The sequence below is a fragment of the Nyctibius grandis genome, chromosome 4 (assembly GCF_013368605.1).
Source record: "Nyctibius grandis isolate bNycGra1 chromosome 4, bNycGra1.pri, whole genome shotgun sequence".
NCBI lineage: Eukaryota > Metazoa > Chordata > Aves > Nyctibiiformes > Nyctibiidae > Nyctibius > Nyctibius grandis.
The window spans coordinates 9923450-9942684 of NC_090661.1; the positions used below are offsets into that span (position 1 = coordinate 9923450).

Sequence of the window (19235 nt, forward strand, 5' to 3'; positions counted from 1 at the left end):
ACGGATTGCTTAGCAGAGTGTTGTTATGGGTTATGTGTATCAGCAGACGTTCGTGTGGCGAGCACCTTTGGTGTTCTGCAAATGGAGTTTTTAGTTCTGTCAACAGGGGCAGTAGTCAGCAGTGTTCTATGAAAGTACAGAATCGGCAAATAAATCCTAATGGGTTTCATGCAGCTTGTGGGGTGTATAAACTTTGTTAATTTAAAACATTTTAGTGCCTTACATTGCATTTATATTGCCGTAATGTGTGTTTTCAGTTGTTTTTGGAGACGGCACTGGAGAAAATAAACAATTTGGTGGGGGAAGGGAGTAATAGCTAGATCATTTTCTCTCCATGGGTAGCACTTGAAGGTGGTGGTACTGCAGTGATAGTGGGGGATTTTTGTTTGTTTTTTAATTCTCCATTGAACTAGAAGTTACTGCTCGGTGAAGAACTACACACAGACATGGATTTCCTAAAAATAACAAAAAAACACAAAACAAACAAACAAACAAAAAACAAAACCAAAAAAAAAAACCAACAAAGCAGTGGTAACCTGATGAAGCAATCCCCAGATTGCAACATATTTTCCTTATTTTCACACTGCCCAGAGAAACTAACCTGCTTTTTCAGTGAAGCAGCAAAGTATTTTAAGCAAATCTGGGGCAATTGATTTGCATTCAGTTGGTGTCTGAAACTTTTTCAGGCCAAAGCTCAAGCAGGATATAAAGTTCAGCATGCAGGTGACAGGCTAAAAGTGAACATGTGACTGTCTGGAATGTACGTTGTCAACATTCGTGGCAGATAAGATGCAGGAAATTCAGACACATTTACCTTTTAATCAGGAAGAATGACTGTAACAGAATCAAGAGGCCTTTGCATGAAATCCAGGACAAATGACAAGGCAGAAATAAGGTATGTTTTCAATACTTTTAAGAGGAGAAATGGATACTCAGCTAGCTGCAGGCACTACACTGAGGCACTAATAAGTGGAGTAATACAGTTTTCCTGTAGTTTTTTTAAATGAAAAACAAAATCATTAAGAGATGATGTGTAGTGGAATGTTTTAAGAGATGTATGTTTCCCCCTTCCTTAAGGAAGCCTGAAATGAGAGTCTTAGAGCCTGTGTTTTGAAATTGATGAAATATGGAACTCGAAGCTCCATGGTGGTAGTGCTATGGGATATGCAGTGCTTTGAGATAAAGTTTGATGTATTTGCTGTTCTCCATAATTAGATAACTAGTTTTCTGGGGAAAAAAATGCCTTAAGCTGTAGGGAGTTCATGTTTTAATATCAAGAGAACCCCTATTCGGTCTTCAGTTTGTCAGCCATGACGGAGGCTGTCATGAATAGAGAAGTGTACTATATTAAGTGCATCTTAATTTTAATGATTTTAAAAGAAAAAATGGACCATTGACGATGTACTAAGGCTTTTGCCAGATGGTGTGAGCTATTCAAGGAACAGCTGCTCTCATCAACTTTAAGATAGCATAAAAACTTCTACAACCAGCGTAGAAGTAAGTATGTTCTATGTACAGAGCAACCCAAGTCCTCTTCATCTGTCTTGTGGCATGGTTCACTTTTGGAAATTGACAGTTCTTTTATCTTGTCACATTTAGTGGTGATTTTAGGTATCCTAGTACCTTTAGAAGGCTTGTAGCACTGACTTTTTAAAAACCTTTCATATTTTTCTTGTCACATGACTCTAAGTACCAACAGGTAGTAAATACGTGAAGAAAGCTGGAAGTCTAGGTTTATATCCTTCCCCCTTTGTGTCATGGAAAATTCTAAAAAGAGATCTGTCAGGTCAAAAGGATCAAAAATGGTTAAAATAATAAAATCCCACATCCCTTGCAGAAACTCCTTCATGTACCTGACTTCCACAGTTTGGAATGTGGATAGGTGGCAAAGAAAGGCAGGTCCCTGTAAGAATTGCTTTTCAGGGCATTGTACAGCTTCAGACTTTTGAGTTCTTTGTCTATATCATTAGTATGATGGGCAACTTTGACACTGGCTCTTCCAAATTGCTGTTTTACTTCGCCTTAAATGCAGGAGTGAGTTTGGCTGCAGAAACTGAAGAAAATGGGGAGATAAGTAAATGTTCTGAGATAATTACAAAAATAATCCCATGGAGACAGCTGTGTTTTGGCCTTAATAGGCATTGCCCAAGCAGTTGTCCTTGTGTGCAGAAGAATCAGTTGCCCAGTTTAAGGCCAAAACCACTTTTAACTGATGGGAGATACAACATTGGAAACTGGAGTTTATTGGGAAAAATTAGAACTTAATCATAACTACTGCGTGGAGGCACTAGAGGACACCGCAGTAACAGGCAGCACTTTTAAATGCCCCTTCTTGCGAGAGCATTGCTTTGCATATGCGTTTATCTTGGTGTTGCAAGTTTGAAAAGTTGCCACTTCAGCTTCAGCAGGAGCAGACAAACATCTTAGAAGGGTATCATCATGTGTTGTTAAGATGGAAAATTGCCTCTTTGGCAATAGCAGTATTTATGGGATAATTAACTTATCCACAGGATCGTCCTCAAATTCCTCCCCTTTTATAATGTTTTTTTGAGAAGACAGACAAGTAATTCAAAGAGCAGAACTTATTTTTAGGTTTAGTCTGAGCCTGAAATAAACTGAGAAAGCTGGGTAGTGTTACGATAAACAGGGAGTAAAACAGAGACAGGAAATAGGGGGTCCTTGGTAATGAGTTCCAGCCACTCTTGAAACAGAAAGCCAGAGAAGACATTACTTGAAAATAGTTTCTCAGTGACAGCTTAATAATTTTTAGCTTGTTATTCAACGTTAAAAGGGAACAGTTTCTGCAGATTTATGCTGTTCTTGAAAGATCCTTTTTTAAAGACCATTTAGCAAGTTATTTTTGAAGTTTTTGGAGTTACATTGTTCTTGTTGCTAACCGATCTGCTGTTTAAATAAACCAGATGTTTGGGGGAGAGTCTGAAGTTTATACAGTTGTGTGTTATATATACATCTGTGAGAAGCATTTAGGATAAGAGGCGGGAGATTTAGCTTAAAATGTGAAAACGCATTCAAGATTTTAGAAGTTGAGGGTTGAAAGGGGAAGAAGTCACAGCTATATCCTGTAGAACAAAGCAGTGTGCTTGCTTCCAAAAGTTTCCTTTAACCCTGGGAATGTGACTGCTGAGATGGGCCCAAAGCATGGATGGTGAGATTGATATTTACAAGCACTTCACCTGGCTAAAGAGGGTAAGTGATTTCCTGGGCTTTGTTTTCTCTTTGTAAATACTCTTTAGCAAATCTTAGTCCGAGTTCTCAGCTTTGCAAAAGGAAACGTGTTGAGTGCCTTAGACATAAAATATTGTGAGTTTCTTCATGCGAAATGAATTAAAGATGTTTCTTCGTGTAGGAGGAGGAGGCTTAGGGAGGGGGGGAGAGAATCAGCTGTCTTTGTCTTTAAAACTGAAACTCTAGGATCAAACTTCGAACAAATGGCAATAGATCCTAGCAAGTGCTCGTGCTTTCCTGAGATTGTAATGCAACAAAGCAAATCCTGCATGGGAATGTATGGCAAAAAAAGGAGAATGTTGTTTACCGTGTTGTGCTTTAAAACAAAAAATTATTTTCACTACTTCTTCACTTAATTCTTCATTGGGGTAACTGTATGAGATCTTTTAGGATGCCTTTGTTTTGGATAAAAATGGTGGTACTTTTTTTTTTCCTGTGCATGTTATTTTGATAAAATTATGCTTTTTAAAAAGACAGTGCTATTAAAATCTGAAATTTGTGATGAACTGTCTGAACATCAATTACCTGCATGAGATTGTTTTTGTCTTCTTATAAAAGAAAAAAGTAGGTTTGTGCAGTTTTCTCGTCACCTTGGAAAAATCACTTTGTTTTTGTCAGCTCTTAGGTTTTTTAAGGTTCTAAGTATTCATGTTTCAGTGTTTGAAAAATCCATGAATGGAATGTGAGTAGATCCTTCACAGTATACTGCGTTTTTAATTACAATATTAATTTAATTAACATCCTCTTGTTATACTTTTAAAATCTATTTTTAACCTGTGTGTACTTTTCTTGCAAATTCTATGCACGCCATTTATGTTAGTGCTTCTGTATGGCACTGGATTATAAACATACACGTGCACATGCACTCTATTTTTTTACTAGCTGTAAACATAAAATGTAGGTAAATACGTGAAATGTGATTAGGAACTTTTAAGTTGGGTAGTTTCTTGAATGAATATAAAATATTCATCATATAATGTCAGTCTTTACTAAAAGCATGAGAATCTTGAAGTTAATTTACAAAATATTTATGTCAGGTTCTGGAAACTTACATTTCTGGAGTGTGGATGGGGAGGAGATTAAATGGAGAGCGAGTGGAGTAGTGAAGGAGACAACAGGAAGTAGCAGCTGGTAACATTATACTATTAGTTTAACCTGTGCTCTGTGCAGTTAAAGCTAAATAACTCTCTAGAGTTTTTTGGGATCACGTATTTGTTATTTAAATTACGTTTTGAATACGGTATGTCTGCCACCCCTGCTTCCTGGTTTAAATTTCATTTCTAAAAAGATAGGTTTGCTAACAAAAGGCTGAGGTGCGCTGTTTTCAGGTCATGTGGCATTCAGGATACACTGAGGACAATAACATAATGAGAAGGAGATCAAGAAAGGGATCACTTTCTTCAGTGAAGAAAGTCTCACACCGAAATGTTCACAGATTTGGAGGGGTTAACACAGGGTGTCTTCAGGGTGATTTTCAAGTAGTATGTTCAGAAAGAAGACTGTGTTCCAATGTAGCACAGGCTTTTACAGAGATTAATAATGCTATTGCTGTGGTTGCATGTAATTCCTTTTATGTAGGGTACACACAGGAGAATATCAATACTGCTGCTTTTCCTTGCAAGCTCTTTAAGGGGGTGAGCACATGTGGGGGAAGAGAAGAGAACTGAAAATGATCTTGCAGTGTTCCCAGGAGAACTTAAGCAGACTGCTCCCAAATTCCTTTCACAAGTGATTTTTTAAAAAAGTTGAAACAGTCTAAGTTGCTTATTTAATTCTCATGTTCGAGAATCCTAATGTCACATGTCTGGCACTGATTGTGATAGCATATAAAGATTTCAGGCCCTGCAATCATAAAGTGTTGCTCTTTGGCTGATAATGAAAGTATGAGAGCACCCTCCAAAGCAGCAAATGGCACTTAACAGAGAGTTACTGCAACAGACTTCCATAAACCCTTGGTGAAGTATGCCAAAGCTGGCTCCAATTTCATCATTAGCAGAAATCACTTCAGAGACCAGGATCAGTTTTGATGTTGCAGTGGATTGGCTAAGCTAGATTTGCGTGGTATCTGCGGCTTGGACTGGGTTAGAGCAGCAAACAAATACAAAAATCACGAGATCCAGGCAGGCAAAATGAGTGATACAACTGCTATTTTTCAGATGCTTAGAATAAAGGATCTGGTTTTAAGCAGTAGTCTTGTAACAGAACGTGTATAGTGGCATCATGCAACAGGGACAAAGCAATGTTTAGATGAAATTGAAATAAAGTGTCACCATGCTTCAGCTCTTTCCATTGGACTTTCTTGATGTTAAAATGACCAGTGAAAAGTGCCGTGCCAAGAACAGCCATAGGTATGGACAGAGTGGGCAGCAAAATGTAAGAGCAGATGGACAGAGCCAAAAACCAGTTAGCCTTGTCTTAGTCGAATATGAGGCACAGTTCATGTATTTTCCTTTGTTTACTGTTTTTTCTTCATTTTACTTTTTTCTGCCTTTTGCTAGTGATAAAAAAATATTAGTCTGCAGTAGTATTTCTCACAAGAGAAGGAAATTGCTCTGATAATATCTTACCTAATATCAGAAGGACAAAACTCTGCAATGGATGCAGCTGTACTATACTTCATGGCATGGCATACTTTGATTTCAGAACTGTCCCAGTTAGCTTATTCTGGCTGAGAAGCTGACTGATATCTGACATAGGCACATAGTACTGCCCCAATTTCATGCAGTGTTATTAAGGGTTTGCAACAATGCAGATAGGCAAGGATGCCTTGTTAGTAAGACACAAAGCCCGGCTAAGGAGGTCACAGGAATTAAGGGAGGTGTGTCTCTCGGCAGTCTGTTTCTAGAAGGATGTGGAAAAGTTCTTGTGTATATACAGTGCACTTTTAACATTACAGCTAAGGCAGCAGCATCGTTCTCATAAAGTAGTTGGTGGGCAGTTTGTGGGAAGCATTTTGCAGATAACTGATGTTGGGTTCTTTTACAGGGCCTAAGCATAAATCTGGCACTGTTAAAAGTTTCTGTTGCAAGCTAAGGAACCTGAGACACTCCCCACTACCTGAAGCTGAAAGTGTCTCATCTTTAGCAAACTTTCTTTGGGTTTCCCAAGGGATTTGGGTTAGAGCATTCACATACGACTTCATCTGTTGTTCTGTTGCTTTATTCTTATCTTTCCATCTGGCCTTAACTGGAACACACCATTCCGATAAAAATGGCACAACCTATATTTTGGCACGTAGCCATAACCACAAATCATTAACAAGCATCACAAACATAAATGCTAATGTTTACTACAAACAGTATTATGGGCTCTCTAAAGGCGTTGTAAAGTAACTCAGCTATTTGAACTGCAGTGGATGGAGTATAGCAAAATGGAAAGTCTCTTGCCTCTGGAAAACTTTGTACAGTGGTAAGATGTCTTATTTGAAAGAGAGATGCCTTCATGTGAAGCGGAGGCGTGTGATGACTCTTGTAGCTTGCTTTAGACTTATGTTTTGAAGTGCCTGCAGCACAGAGCTGATGGCTGACCTGAGATAGGTATACATTAGTCTTACGCTTTTGTTTCCGTTCTTCTGGATGCTATTCGTAACCTGTACTAGCAAGAGGTGGAGCCATCAAACCCATGCTGTAGCCATTAAGTTCATGATATTGAAGGTGAATCTTAGGGCTTCTGTAAGGATGTCTTCCTTTAAGTAATGTAACTGTCTGGAGGAGAAAATAGGTATTAGTATTAGGAAAAATTATCCAAACAAAATATAAATATTTGGTCAAAATTCTATTTTAAGGACTACAGAAATTTTCCTAGCTCTGTCTTTACTTAATTTTGGACTGTATACTGTTAGCTTTTTCAAAGTGTCTGCCACTTTCACTTAACCAACAAGGAACAACAGCAAATAGAAGATCCTGTTGTTGCTTTATTAATTGCCTTCACATGAAAGGCAAGAATTACAGATCCAGAAATCATGTTCCAGCCTTCTCCTCCTCAAGTACACTGAGTGAATGTACATATATTCAGATGGGTGTGTATCTGAGGTAGTGCTAACATGCCAAGAGATTAAATTTGTGTTACATACATAGTCAGATGCCAAAATAAAAATATTTACTGGGTAGGCTACTCACTCATCACTGTGCAATAGCAACTACTGTGACTCATAACATCAGTTCTGCTGATCCAAAGGAGTAATAAAGAGGTGGAAAGTCTGTACTCTTCTAAATATTATCAACTCCAGATAGGCTGGGAAAAGTCTATAGTTTACAATTTTTTGTATTGAAATATAGTACTACGGTCTCTGTGCTGCTAGTAGTTCGTGGGAAAACTGACTGGTTGAACTCTGCTGGCTATACTTGTTTTCAGCTTCTACACTGCAACAAAAGACAATACGTCAAGCATGTCCCTAATCTTCCCCATTAATGCAAGTATTATAGTTGCCACAGGCATCTTATTCAATTATCAGTGGAACTGAAGATGATTCATGTGACTGAACAAGAAGAGAGGAGGGTTATGACATAAACTGTCTTCTAAAAGAGGCGAGTGACTTGTTGAAAAAGCTTACAAATCACCACTCTGACTGACTGCCAGGTTTCTTTTCCCAGCTCCTCCCCCCTCCACAGCTCAATATGAGACCCATGGTATTAGTGACAAATTTCTGTGCAACAGTTTGCTGATCAGCTTCAGAAGTTGGTATTTTTTGTTTTAAAATTAGCTGTGTTGGAGATTCTTTAAGCTAGTTCTAAGTTCTAAGAGCAACCATTAGGAGAATTGTCCTGTATTTAAGTTCATTATTTTGCATATCTGCTTGCTTTAAGGGGTCTGCTCTCACAGCCTGTCAAGATTCAGCTAGAAGTTCTGTTACAGAAGCTTCGGAACAGAACACCTATACAGAAGTGCTGTACAATGGTTGTCATTCTGTTCTGACAATAAGCTGTGTTCTGTGTTCAGTATTGTTTCCTATTAAAATAACACGCAAGAAAACATAACGTTCCATGCTCACCAGGCTCTGAGAAGGCTGCTGAAAATGAAGGTAGCTGAGACAATCAAACATTTCTTCCCTTTCTTACCATACCCTTTTATATTTTTGCTGATTATCCCCATTTTAAATTAAAGCTGTTGAGTCATACTCTGAAGTCTGATTTTTTTGTGTCATATATTCTGGAGGAATATTTAAGCCTTTTTCTTGGAAAAGGACTCTGTAATGACTTGATCATGTAAGTGATACTTAAGATAGTAAATTTTCCTGCAGCTACCAATATAATGTCTGAGTTAGAGTAAAGAGCATATTCCAGAGAGAGATTTGGAAAATAAAGATGAAGAAGCAGCTGAAGCCAGTGATGGAATGCAAAAGCCTTTTTTTTTTTTTTCCGCCCTAGAACCGGGAAAAACAGTTGTTTTTTAATTGTTTAAGGAAATATTTTATGTTAATATCTGATGCAATGTGATGGGCATTGAACTATATCCAAAATCTCTATCGAGGCTATAATACAGATGCTTCAAGAAATTGCTTTGCAGCTCACTTAGGCAAAGTATTTATGGTATACACTTGACTTCCATCTGCAGTGGTACTACCATCAAGGTAGTTTCAACCACCTTGCCTTGGCATATCTTTTCTTCTGCTTTGTTATCGTGTGTTATCATAAACTTTTTAACATGTTTTATTCAATTTCTCTCATTCTTTTATTACAAGAAATATAATTAAAATATTTAGCTTGTAATTTGTGGAGCCCAGGTAATGATTTTTGATCTTTAAGGCTACATCTTCTGAAATAACATCTTTGTCGAATACCTTGGTGATTCAGCCTTTTGGTCATGTGGTTACACAAGTCTAGTGTTTATTGTTTGTGAGCTCTTACACCAGCTTCAGTGGTCTGTAGTCTTATGACTCAAGTGTTACAGGTCCTATGTTCAGTTGCTGCTGGTACGTGTGGTATCTAACTATACTTGCTCAGTTTCCTCTGAGTACTGATTTGCACAACTGCAGAATGCACTCCAGCCATCACCACAGATGGCCTTGGTTCATGTTACATTGTTTTATCTTGTCTTTATGCATGCCACAAAGATCTCACAAGTCTTAAACAACTGCCATGTGTCAATCAGCCACTTTTATTTAGCAGGTCATTTTCTGTCTACTGTACTTGCCTGTATTTATCTGAGCACTCTCTGGCTGACCTGTTGGCAGGGTTGATTTTTTTTCTTCCCCATTTTCTATTCCTGTGGGTGTGATTCAGTAGGTTTTACATGGGTATTGAGTATTGGACTTCCAGCAGAGGATATTTCATAGTCACTCAGTGCAGCAGACATCATCGGAGACTATACATTTTCTAAATGTGAGTGTATTAAAATATCTTATTTGTGATGTGATGTTGAACTAATCTTTAATTGCTGATTATGTAAAATATTGAACTCTTTTGCATTCATGACAGATCGGTTATGTAAAAGTGTGTTGGCAGTGATTTAACTCCCTGTGCCTGTAAGGCCAGGGCGGAGTGGTTACACAAGTGGTTACAGGTGTATTTCTTAAATCTAGCCTAGGAAAATAGCAAATGACAGCCGGAGAAAGGGTGCAAAATCTGCTTGACTAGGCAGTCTTCCTCACTAAGTTTTGTCATTAAGAGAATCTTTTCCTGCCTAGTAGTGTGCTGTTCTTCCCTGAATACGTGATGTCCTAGGTGCAGGGAAGTCTCCCCTCCCACTCTGTGTGAGCCGCCAGAGACGTACTGGGGAAGGCCTGTGGGCTCCCTATTGAGAAAAACTCATTTAATGGTATGTAATGGAGTTTTAACCCTCATGTAAACATAGCTGCCAAGGCTAAAGATTTAGGATTCTAAAGTACAGTATCAGCCTTTGCTCTCTAAGTGGAGTAACAACCCAGGCAGAATGGCTGGCAGTATGACTGAGGGTTATCTAGGCAGACATACAGAAATGAATGTTGTTTACTTACGGGGATTCCTTATGTTCATTATAATACTACAAAAGTTAATAAGGAATGAACTTTTAAGACCATACGGACTGATTGACTGACCAACTTTTAATACAAAGGGCCTAAGTCAAACTGAAGATGTATGTTTTATAAACACAGTGGGGGGTTTTGGGGGGGGGGGCGAGTGGTATTTGTTAATAAAAGGAGAGCCTTGAAAAAATTATATTGAGATGTTAGAAAAGATGGAGAGAGATGTTAGGACACAGAAATTCTAAAAAATTAAAGCTAGTTAGGAGAAGAATAGGGAGTGAAGTCACCATTCCTTTAAGGGCATTATGTAAGCACACAGTGGGCCAGCTCCCTACTGGTGCCACTGTAAAACTTGTTAATTTGTCTGAGACTTCAGTTTGTGTATACGTTATGCACTCACATGTGCGTGTTTAGAGCCACTGCTGTGAGATCTTCAGTCTTAGTTGTACCTGCTATAAACTAGTCAAAAGTTACTGAGAAAAGTATATTCTGAGTAGAGTTAACATATTCTTTTGACAAGGAATGCTGGTAAGTGAGGTGTGGAGTACGGTTCTGCACATTCTGTTCTTCCATGTTCTTGTTGACTCTCTAAACCAGGGAATAAGGACCAAGCTTAGTGAATTTATAGGTTATTCTAGTTAGGAGCCTTGCAGCCATGCAAAGGGCGTGATTAAAAGATAAGAAGAGCCTGACACACAGGAAAACAGTATAAATAATAGGATGCAATTCAGTATAGACTAGTGCAAGGTTATACATTTAAGCAGAAAAAATGAGTAAACACAGTTTGTTCAGTCCTGTTTGTTTGGTGTCTGTGATTCTCTCAATTCCTTTCAAAATTATCAGAAACAAGGGTGCTCAGTTCCTCACAGCTCAGCTTATACACATGCCACACTTACATCTAGTTCCTTACTTTATGGCTTGAAAAGTGTCTTTTGGTTGGATAAGTATTTGATTTCTTGATTTGCATTAATTAGCACCATGTTTATTTTCATTATCTGTTTTACATTTGGGCCTGTAGACCTCAGTGGAGATAAAGAAGCAGTGAATATATTTAATATTAAAAAAAAAAAAAATCCCAGTTGAAAAAGAAAGGACAGTTGTGGGTGAGGATTATAATTATATTGGTGCCATTGTACAAGTAACTATAAATGAGTAGTCAGCTGCAGACTCGTGTAGTTGAAGGGAACTTAGTGAAGTTGGATTCTTGTGTTAGCTGAAAAGCCAGCTGAAGTGTTTTATTCCTTGGCAGAAATGCATTGCCTGCAATGGAGCTGGAAAATGAACCACTAAGGGCTCATGTTAACTTTCAATGTTTTAAGCAAACAGCTCTATTCCCACAGTTACACAATGTTGTAGTGTGCAGGATGAAGCTATGGGACTCTTCTAAACTTTTTAAAATAGATCTGCAGATTTTTTTTTTTTTATTATGGTGTTGCTCTCTGGAATATTAACATTCATGGGAAATGGGACATAATAGTTAGGAACAGGCCATGTTTTAGAAGGTCTTGCTCCTTAGAGCCATTTAGAAATCCATAAGTGATTATGTAGCTAGAGTAGTTCCTGATAAGAATTTGGTAATTTAAATAATTTGTTAATTGCTAACAAAAAATTCATACTTTTCTTTCAGTAATTTCTAGGAATAGTATAATATATATGTCAGTTTTTGCCATTTAAAAATAAACGCCAAGATTCCTTGACTTTGGCAAAAGACTGTTGAGACCAGATATTTCAAATAAATGTTTTTTGTCCTGATAAGATGGCATTTCCCAATGAAATGATAATTTGTTAGAAAATATCAAATCTATTCCTGTACCATTCTTGATTGCTGGAAATTATAAAGTATTCAATATCCAGCTAAAAAAAAGCTATATATAAAAGGTTTAATACATATGAAATAAACAGTTTTGGTCTGTAGACATATTTTGCATTGTTTTTGTATTACAACAACCACTCAATATATATAATTTTTTTAACTGTTGCTTGAAATTTTAATATTAACTGCAAAAATTCTCATAGCACTTTTTCCCCCCAGTCACAGGTGAATCATCATTCATCTAATAATGAAACTTACCAAGAAAGATTGGCACGATTAGAAGGTGATAAAGAGTCGCTCATACTGCAGGTATGTCTTAAAGAGAACATTGTCTATGTGGTCAATATTCAGTGAGTAAAAGCTGAAGTGACAGAGTATTTTCTGTTAAACAAATGTTAGCAGTCACCAAATGTAACTGATATTTAATCAGGAATTAATTTATAATTTGTATTATCCATCTGGTTTCATAGTGGAGTAACTTACTAAAGGAGAGAGGAGTAACAGCAGTAAGAGGGAGAAGAATGACAAAGGAAAAAAAAACTACTTAAAAATAATGCTGTGGAGTCCTAAGACAATGCTGTGGTAGTGGCTCTCATTCTAGGTTTGCTAGGTTGTACCAGATGATTTTTCTAGGTTCTGCATGCCACCATTTTTAAGTAACTGGAAGACTGGCAGGTACATAGAACTGCTTAAGGGGGAGGTAAAGGGGGGGAAAAGAAAATTTCACAGTAAAATGCATGCCTCAGCCCTTCCAGGTTTCCTCTTTCTCAGTTTACCAAGCCTTATTCAAACAGATCCCCTGTCCCATGTAATTTTTCTTCCTGGAGAAAAAACACATGTTGTACAACTTCAAATAAAAAAACTTAATTATTCTTTCTAGATATTTTCACTATTACTAAACTGTACATTACTTTAAAACTGAAGCCGGAGATTTTTTAAATGTTCTTCGCATATCCTTTCTCTTTACGCTTACAAAAGCATATTATAAGCATATATATTTATATCAAACAAAACTTAACTACACTGGGTAGGTGTTCTCCCTACTTTCAGTTACTAGTTTCTGTAAGCATGTTTTAGCTTGTATGTTCTGTTCACCCTTGTGTTAATTTACTGAGCCGAATTCTCGCTGCAGTTGTTAAATAAACAATAAATGGTTTGTGAGACATAAGCTTAGGCTTGGTTGGATTTTTTCATTACTGTTAAACTAAAATTGCTATTACCATATTTAGGGAAAAAAAATCCTGAATGAAAAAGAAACTTCTAGTTGGAATTTAAGTGTGTGCTGCAAAATCCCTTTTTTTTCTGAGAGGGAGTCAGGTCAGGGGAAACAACATCACAACTGATATTTATTAGAACACCTTTTATTAATCAAGTGGTTATTAACTGTAACATCTTGATTCTACTAATAATAGCAAACAACTTTTCACACAGTACACTTACTTCTCACACAGTTCACTTGCACACATGAGCAATTCATAATTGGAGCAACAATTAGGAGGCCAAACCCAGCTTTTTACTCAGAAGCAGAGGGTTGTATTGATGCACCTGTGGCTTTGGCCCTGAGGGCCTCCTTTGTTTCATCACATGTGTGTATAGTCCTGTAATCTTTGTCTGCCTGTAGCAGCCATTGTCATCTTGGATGTGGTTCACACTATACAAGCTGTTGTTGATGGTCATGCATGCTGGTGGGCTTGTACAGATTTGGCAGAATTTTGGTGTTCAAAGGTTTTGTGGATTTAACAGGACCACTAGTCTCCAGCGCTTGTAAGTCCCTGAAGACTGTTCCAGGCTACTGCTCAGTATGTACTTTTCCTGTCTTTCTCCTGCTGATTTTTAGTAACTATTTCTTCATCCACCATAATAGGCACCCATAGAACACAGCCAGACAGACTCGCAAAGAAGGGGTTTCATGACATGATTGGGGACCTGCCTAGAGTTCTTCTCAAAAGAAGTGTAGTAAAAACAGATGTAGAAATTGTCTCTCTTGCCTTTTACCCCCATCACACCCCCATCAAATCAAGAGGCTTAGTCAATACTTATGCATTTTCCTATCCCAGTATTGCAGTAGAACTCTAAAAACCACAGGCAAATAAGATAGATGAAAACCTCAGTCTGGTAGATGAACATCAACAACAACAAAAAGGTGCCAAGATGGAGCTGGGGTTAGAACCTGTTTTACACCAGTTCTGCATATTCTATATAGGCAGTTGAGTATGAGGAACACAGGCGAGCCCCATGCTGAGGTTACACTGGCCTGAGGGAGTCTGCTGGTACAAACCTGCCTCCTGGGTGTGGCCATTGGCATGAAGGATGAGAAAGCGATGGGAAACACAGCACCTCTGTTCTGCAGCTCATGTTGCATTGTGCCAGTGACTGTGGTCTGTAGCTGTAATCTGTAGGGAATATGAGCCTGGGAGCACTCCAGTTTTACATCAGACTTGCTGCAGAAGAAGCAGTACAAGGCGCCTTGTAGCGGGTGCAGGTAGTGCCCACTATCTCTGTCCCCCAAGACTGTGTCAAATACTGCACCTTGAAACCTGCTTCCACTGTTCAGTCTGTAGTGGAGGCTGGAAATCCTGCAGCACCTGGGATAACTTATAGCTCAGTGTCTGTGTATAGGAGCTAATGTACTTCTTTAGGTGTTTGTTTTGGTGTTTGGGTGCTTGTTTCTTTTTTTTTCCACAGAGATGTTTTAAACCCTTATACCACTTGATTTTTAACTAATTGTTCAATATGCCTCACTGACTCTTGTGGGTATTGCATTGCTAAGGCAAGATGGACTTGGCAGCGTAGCATAGGCTGGGGTTATGTTCTGTGAGCAGCCTACTGATTCCCTGAAGAGTCTGGCAGATGTGATCCTGAACAGAGAGGAAAATATGAGCTCAAAGTGTCTAATGTGCCTCTCAGCCTAACTACTGGAACATCCAACGCATGCTTCTAAAGCTGCTAAGGTTTTACTAAATTCCTTTGCAGGTCACATCTAACGTACAGAGTTTTCCTTACAGGATACAATGCTAGTTAAAACCAAACCCAACCCGTCAAGCAGAGCTTGTTTTCTTTCTCTGGAACCTGCATCAGCCTGAAGGAGAGGATTCAGTTTGTTTCTTCTTGCTTTTTGACCTCACAGAGGTTTTTTTGTGTGCCACCACTTATTTAATAGGAGCAAAACAAAAAAGTAGATAAGCAACAGACTTCCTTGCGGGGAGTTCTCCCCCTGCCCCAGCTTGGATGTGTCCCACTGCCATCTGCCTCCACCCACTCCTTCCTATCATCTCTCATCCTGCATTCATCCGTACTCAACCCTACAGCCAACTACTTTAAAGGCATAAAAATAAAAGTCCTCTTTTTTTTTTTTTTTTAATTTTTCTATGTTCCTTTCCCAGGCATGTTTGCAGGTAAAACAAAACCACATCACCCAGTCACTCCCTCTGCAGCTTCCCTGAAGTGAAGTCAGTTGTTCATTGATTGGGTTTTAGAAATGCTGCATAGTGGGACATCTTAAAAGGTTTCCCTTCCACATGCTGTTCTTCTTTTTCTTTGTTTCCCCCTTTAAATAAAGGTGTTGCAGGGTTGGATGTGAGAACATAGATAAGTTGCTGTTAACGCATTTCATTCAAACTGAAGTTCAAGCACCTAAGGTTGTTTTTTTGTTTGAGATAATATTTTTCTAGTATAATCAAGACTTTTGCATAAATAAGTAGTAAAAACGAATATACAGAGTGTATATGCTGCTTAACATAGGAATTAACACTTGGGGGGTTTTTCACGTCTTTCTAATGTTATCCTGAGCGTAGTTTTTTCAGCTTTGCAAGCTTTGAGTTAGGCTGCTGGGCTTTTCTTATGACACACTCACTGGTCTGCACCACCATTCCCACAGTTCTTTACCAGTATTGCTTATTGTTTCTTTTCCTGGGATTCATTGTCTGTATCTCACTTCTTTTGCTTTCATGTTTTGGCTTGCAAAGCCTGGGAATTTTTCTTGGAATAGAACTTTGCTGCTGCTAAAACATGCCTTTTACTCATTGCATTCTTTATAACTTCAGAACGCTTTATTGATAGGTAAGCTGTTTTTCTGTTCTTGTAAGAAGTAAAGTAATTGGTTGGTTTCCGAATGAACAGTTTTATTGTTTATCTGTTCTAGGCAGTGAAATGCCAACAGAACCTGAAATGGCAGTGCATGCTCCAAAACCACTTCAAATATTTTTAGTACCCTGTGTTCTTGTTTGGTGCTTTCTAATTTTTCAGACTTTTGCATGAACTGACTCAGGCTACCTATAGGTAGTCTTCCATCTCTTTTAGAAATGCTCTTTCTTTTTTATATTAAAACAAAATAATCAGGAGGGGGAGGGGGGAACAGAGGGCGGGGTTGAAGCAAAATATAGGTAAGACTGAAAAATTGTCTGTCTTGACAGAGCAGGTTGTTGCAGTGCACAAGAATATTAAAACACTGAGGTCTTTAAAAGAGAACTTGCTGTTAAAATGTGCATTTGGATGTTAATTGTATAAGGTAATTGAAACTTATTTACAGTCAGTTCAGTAGCATTGTGCTTCTCTTCTCCAATTACAGGTGAGTGTTCTTACAGACCAGGTGGAAGCTCAAGGAGAGAAAATACGGGACTTAGAAATTTGTCTTGAGGGGCATCAGTTGAAACTGAATGCTACAGAAGAAATGCTTCAACAGGTAAAAATCTGTATTGGAAAGCTTCTTGCATAATCTTCTCTAACAGAGGGGTAAACATACATGGTCAGCTTGTCTGCATGTGTGAGTGCATTTGGCAACAAGATAAAATGGGGGGAAAAAAAGCCTCTTTTATTGTTCTCTTGCTGCTTTGTACTTTTCTTCCCCCCCTCCATAAATGTTTCTTTGTTTTCCTGTTGCAGAAACGTTTTACTGGCTGGTTGCATAATACTGTACGTGGCAGCATGTAAAATGAAACTATTGTTTCTTATTTGTACTGTGCTGACTAACTAAATTTGGACATGGTTGAGTAACTGGTTAGACAGGTTAAATGTATCTAATATATGTAGAAGTTACAGAATTAAGAAGTTTTATTTAACTTGTCTTCTGGTTTTGTATGGCTTTGAAGCTGAACAGGTAGTAAATTGAAATGAATTACTGTACCAAGTTTGGTTCTGTAACCATTTTTGCTTAATTTCGGAACATTCCCTTATTTTTGAAAAAAAATTAGTATATCAAGACATATTTTTCTTTATTTCAGTTGACAGTTTCAGGCTATGTGATTTAATTTTTGCTCTTTCATGTTCTATGTTGAGGGAGCAGAACAAATGATGAATTAAATACCTTACATTTCATGTGTTACTGCAGAGCTGGCAGGTCTGTTGATGCGAAACAACTTTCCCAGTGCAATTTTCTGTTATTACTAATGCAGATCATCCACTGGTAATACAGTACACAGATATCAAAAATAGATTTGCAACTGTAAATAACCCTCAAAATCTACGTGCCAGAAATTTGCAGGATAGATACTGTTCTTGATGAACTTACTTCGTGTCTCCACCCAAACTGTTGTGTTATAAATTTACTATTTTAGTCTATATGAATTATACAAGCCTTTCTATGAACTATACATAACCTTAAATTATAGTTGTGTTAATCTATATAAATGTATTTTACTGTTATAAGGATCCATGTACATATGTATGTAAACAGTAGCAGTTTCTATAAGATAAACTTGTATCCTAAGCCTTTTAAAGCTAAAATTCTCCAAGCTTCTCTAAAAAAAACTTGATCTCGCACAACTTTTGCAGCCCAAAATGCTTCTAGCTAGGAAAAGTTTTATTCTCATACTTAAATGAGGGGACTTTTTAAAAAAAAAACGCAAATAGCGAGTGCATTTAGTTTTCCAGTGAGATCTGAAGTGAAATTCAAAGAACAGTAACTGTTTAAGTTATGAAAATCTGCTTTCAAACTTCAAGAAGGCATTCACAATAGAGTGTGGAAGCTTCCTGTTTCAATCTAAAACTAGATAGTTGTTCTGTGACTTTTGCTAAAACTGTTTATTGTTTCTCTGACTTAAAATTTTCTGATAGTCTTCTGAGGAAACTGAATTTAAAGCATGATTTAACAGAACACTGAGGCATCTGAAATAGAACATAATAATGTATGTACATTGCTATTTCAGTGAAAACATTTGAATCTACCCATCTGGCATTAGGCACATGCACAAATTGCTTACAAAGCTGATCCTAGAGTGATAAACTACAAAAGTCTTTACTAAAGCTAAGGAACTCAGAGAATCTCAAAATGTGTTTAATATAAACCTTAAACCTAAATGTTGAGGTCACTTTGAGCAGCTGTAATTGTTGCCAAATGGGAGTAATTTCAAATTTATTTTCTTTCCTGTACACATGTTAAATAGCAATAAGCTCAAATTTGTTGATTGTGTTGTATCATCATTTTGAGATCTTGCATTTGAACATAACTTACAGAAATACTGACAAGCTTGCTTGTTGATTGCTAAATTTCTAAGTGACTGATTTCTCATGCTTACAGCATATATGATAGCTTGAGTTTGGGTTTTTTTTTTTTTAAAGAGGAAGAATTGTTTAGGCCACAGCTTGGTAAAGATTTGTGCTTCATTTTAATCCTATGAGTTTGGCCATTTGAACTTTGCACAGAGACAGACACGTACACAAACACGTAAGCTTAGTACTTGAATTTTAGTGTGAGTGATGTGCTTTCACTAGCTGAACCAAAATTAAATAATAAATTCAGTGTGGAACTGAGATATTTAAAATTTATTTTCTCACTGGAATGAGAAAAAATATGTTGAGTTAATTAATGTTTTAGTTTTGTGAACAGTAAGAAGAGCAAATGAAGTGAAATACTAGAGGATGATGAGGGAATGGTAGTTGTGTCTTTCTCACATGGATTACATCCCCACTGTAGATAGTGAGATATGAGAAACTCAAGTTAGATCTCTCAATCTCAACAGTCGGAGAAATTATACATTTATTATGGCTCCGCAGAGAGCCCTATTTGTTTATACTTTATTTTGAAGGTTCTTTTCTCAGTTCATCTTGTTGAAAAGATTACCCTCTCCAGGGAATGAGTTGAGATTTGGAGAGAAGAAAATGACCTGATAATGTGATGATTAGGACGTTCATGTAAGATATGTGGCCAATAGGCCTCGTCGCAGTTAATTTGTCAAAAGTAGAGTGAGTATCTGGCCTCAGGGACTTCAGTAGACTGATGGATCAGTCAGGTTTTGG

General features: G+C 37.6%; 1 protein-coding gene across 5 annotated transcripts in view; it reads left to right on the forward strand.

The window, feature by feature from the left end:
- PPFIBP2 (PPFIA binding protein 2) overlaps window positions 1-19235 on the forward strand; it is a 109225-nt gene that overhangs the window by 44679 nt on the left and 45311 nt on the right. For all 5 annotated transcript variants that reach the window (XR_011048103.1, XM_068399902.1, XM_068399905.1 and 2 more), the window contains exons 4-5: window positions 12222-12311; window positions 16570-16683. Coding sequence is in view for 4 of the 5 variants with exons in the window: in XM_068399902.1 (XP_068256003.1) it covers window positions 12222-12311; window positions 16570-16683 (204 nt within the window). In the remaining variant the exon portion in view is untranslated. The remainder of the gene's footprint in view (window positions 1-12221; window positions 12312-16569; window positions 16684-19235) is intronic.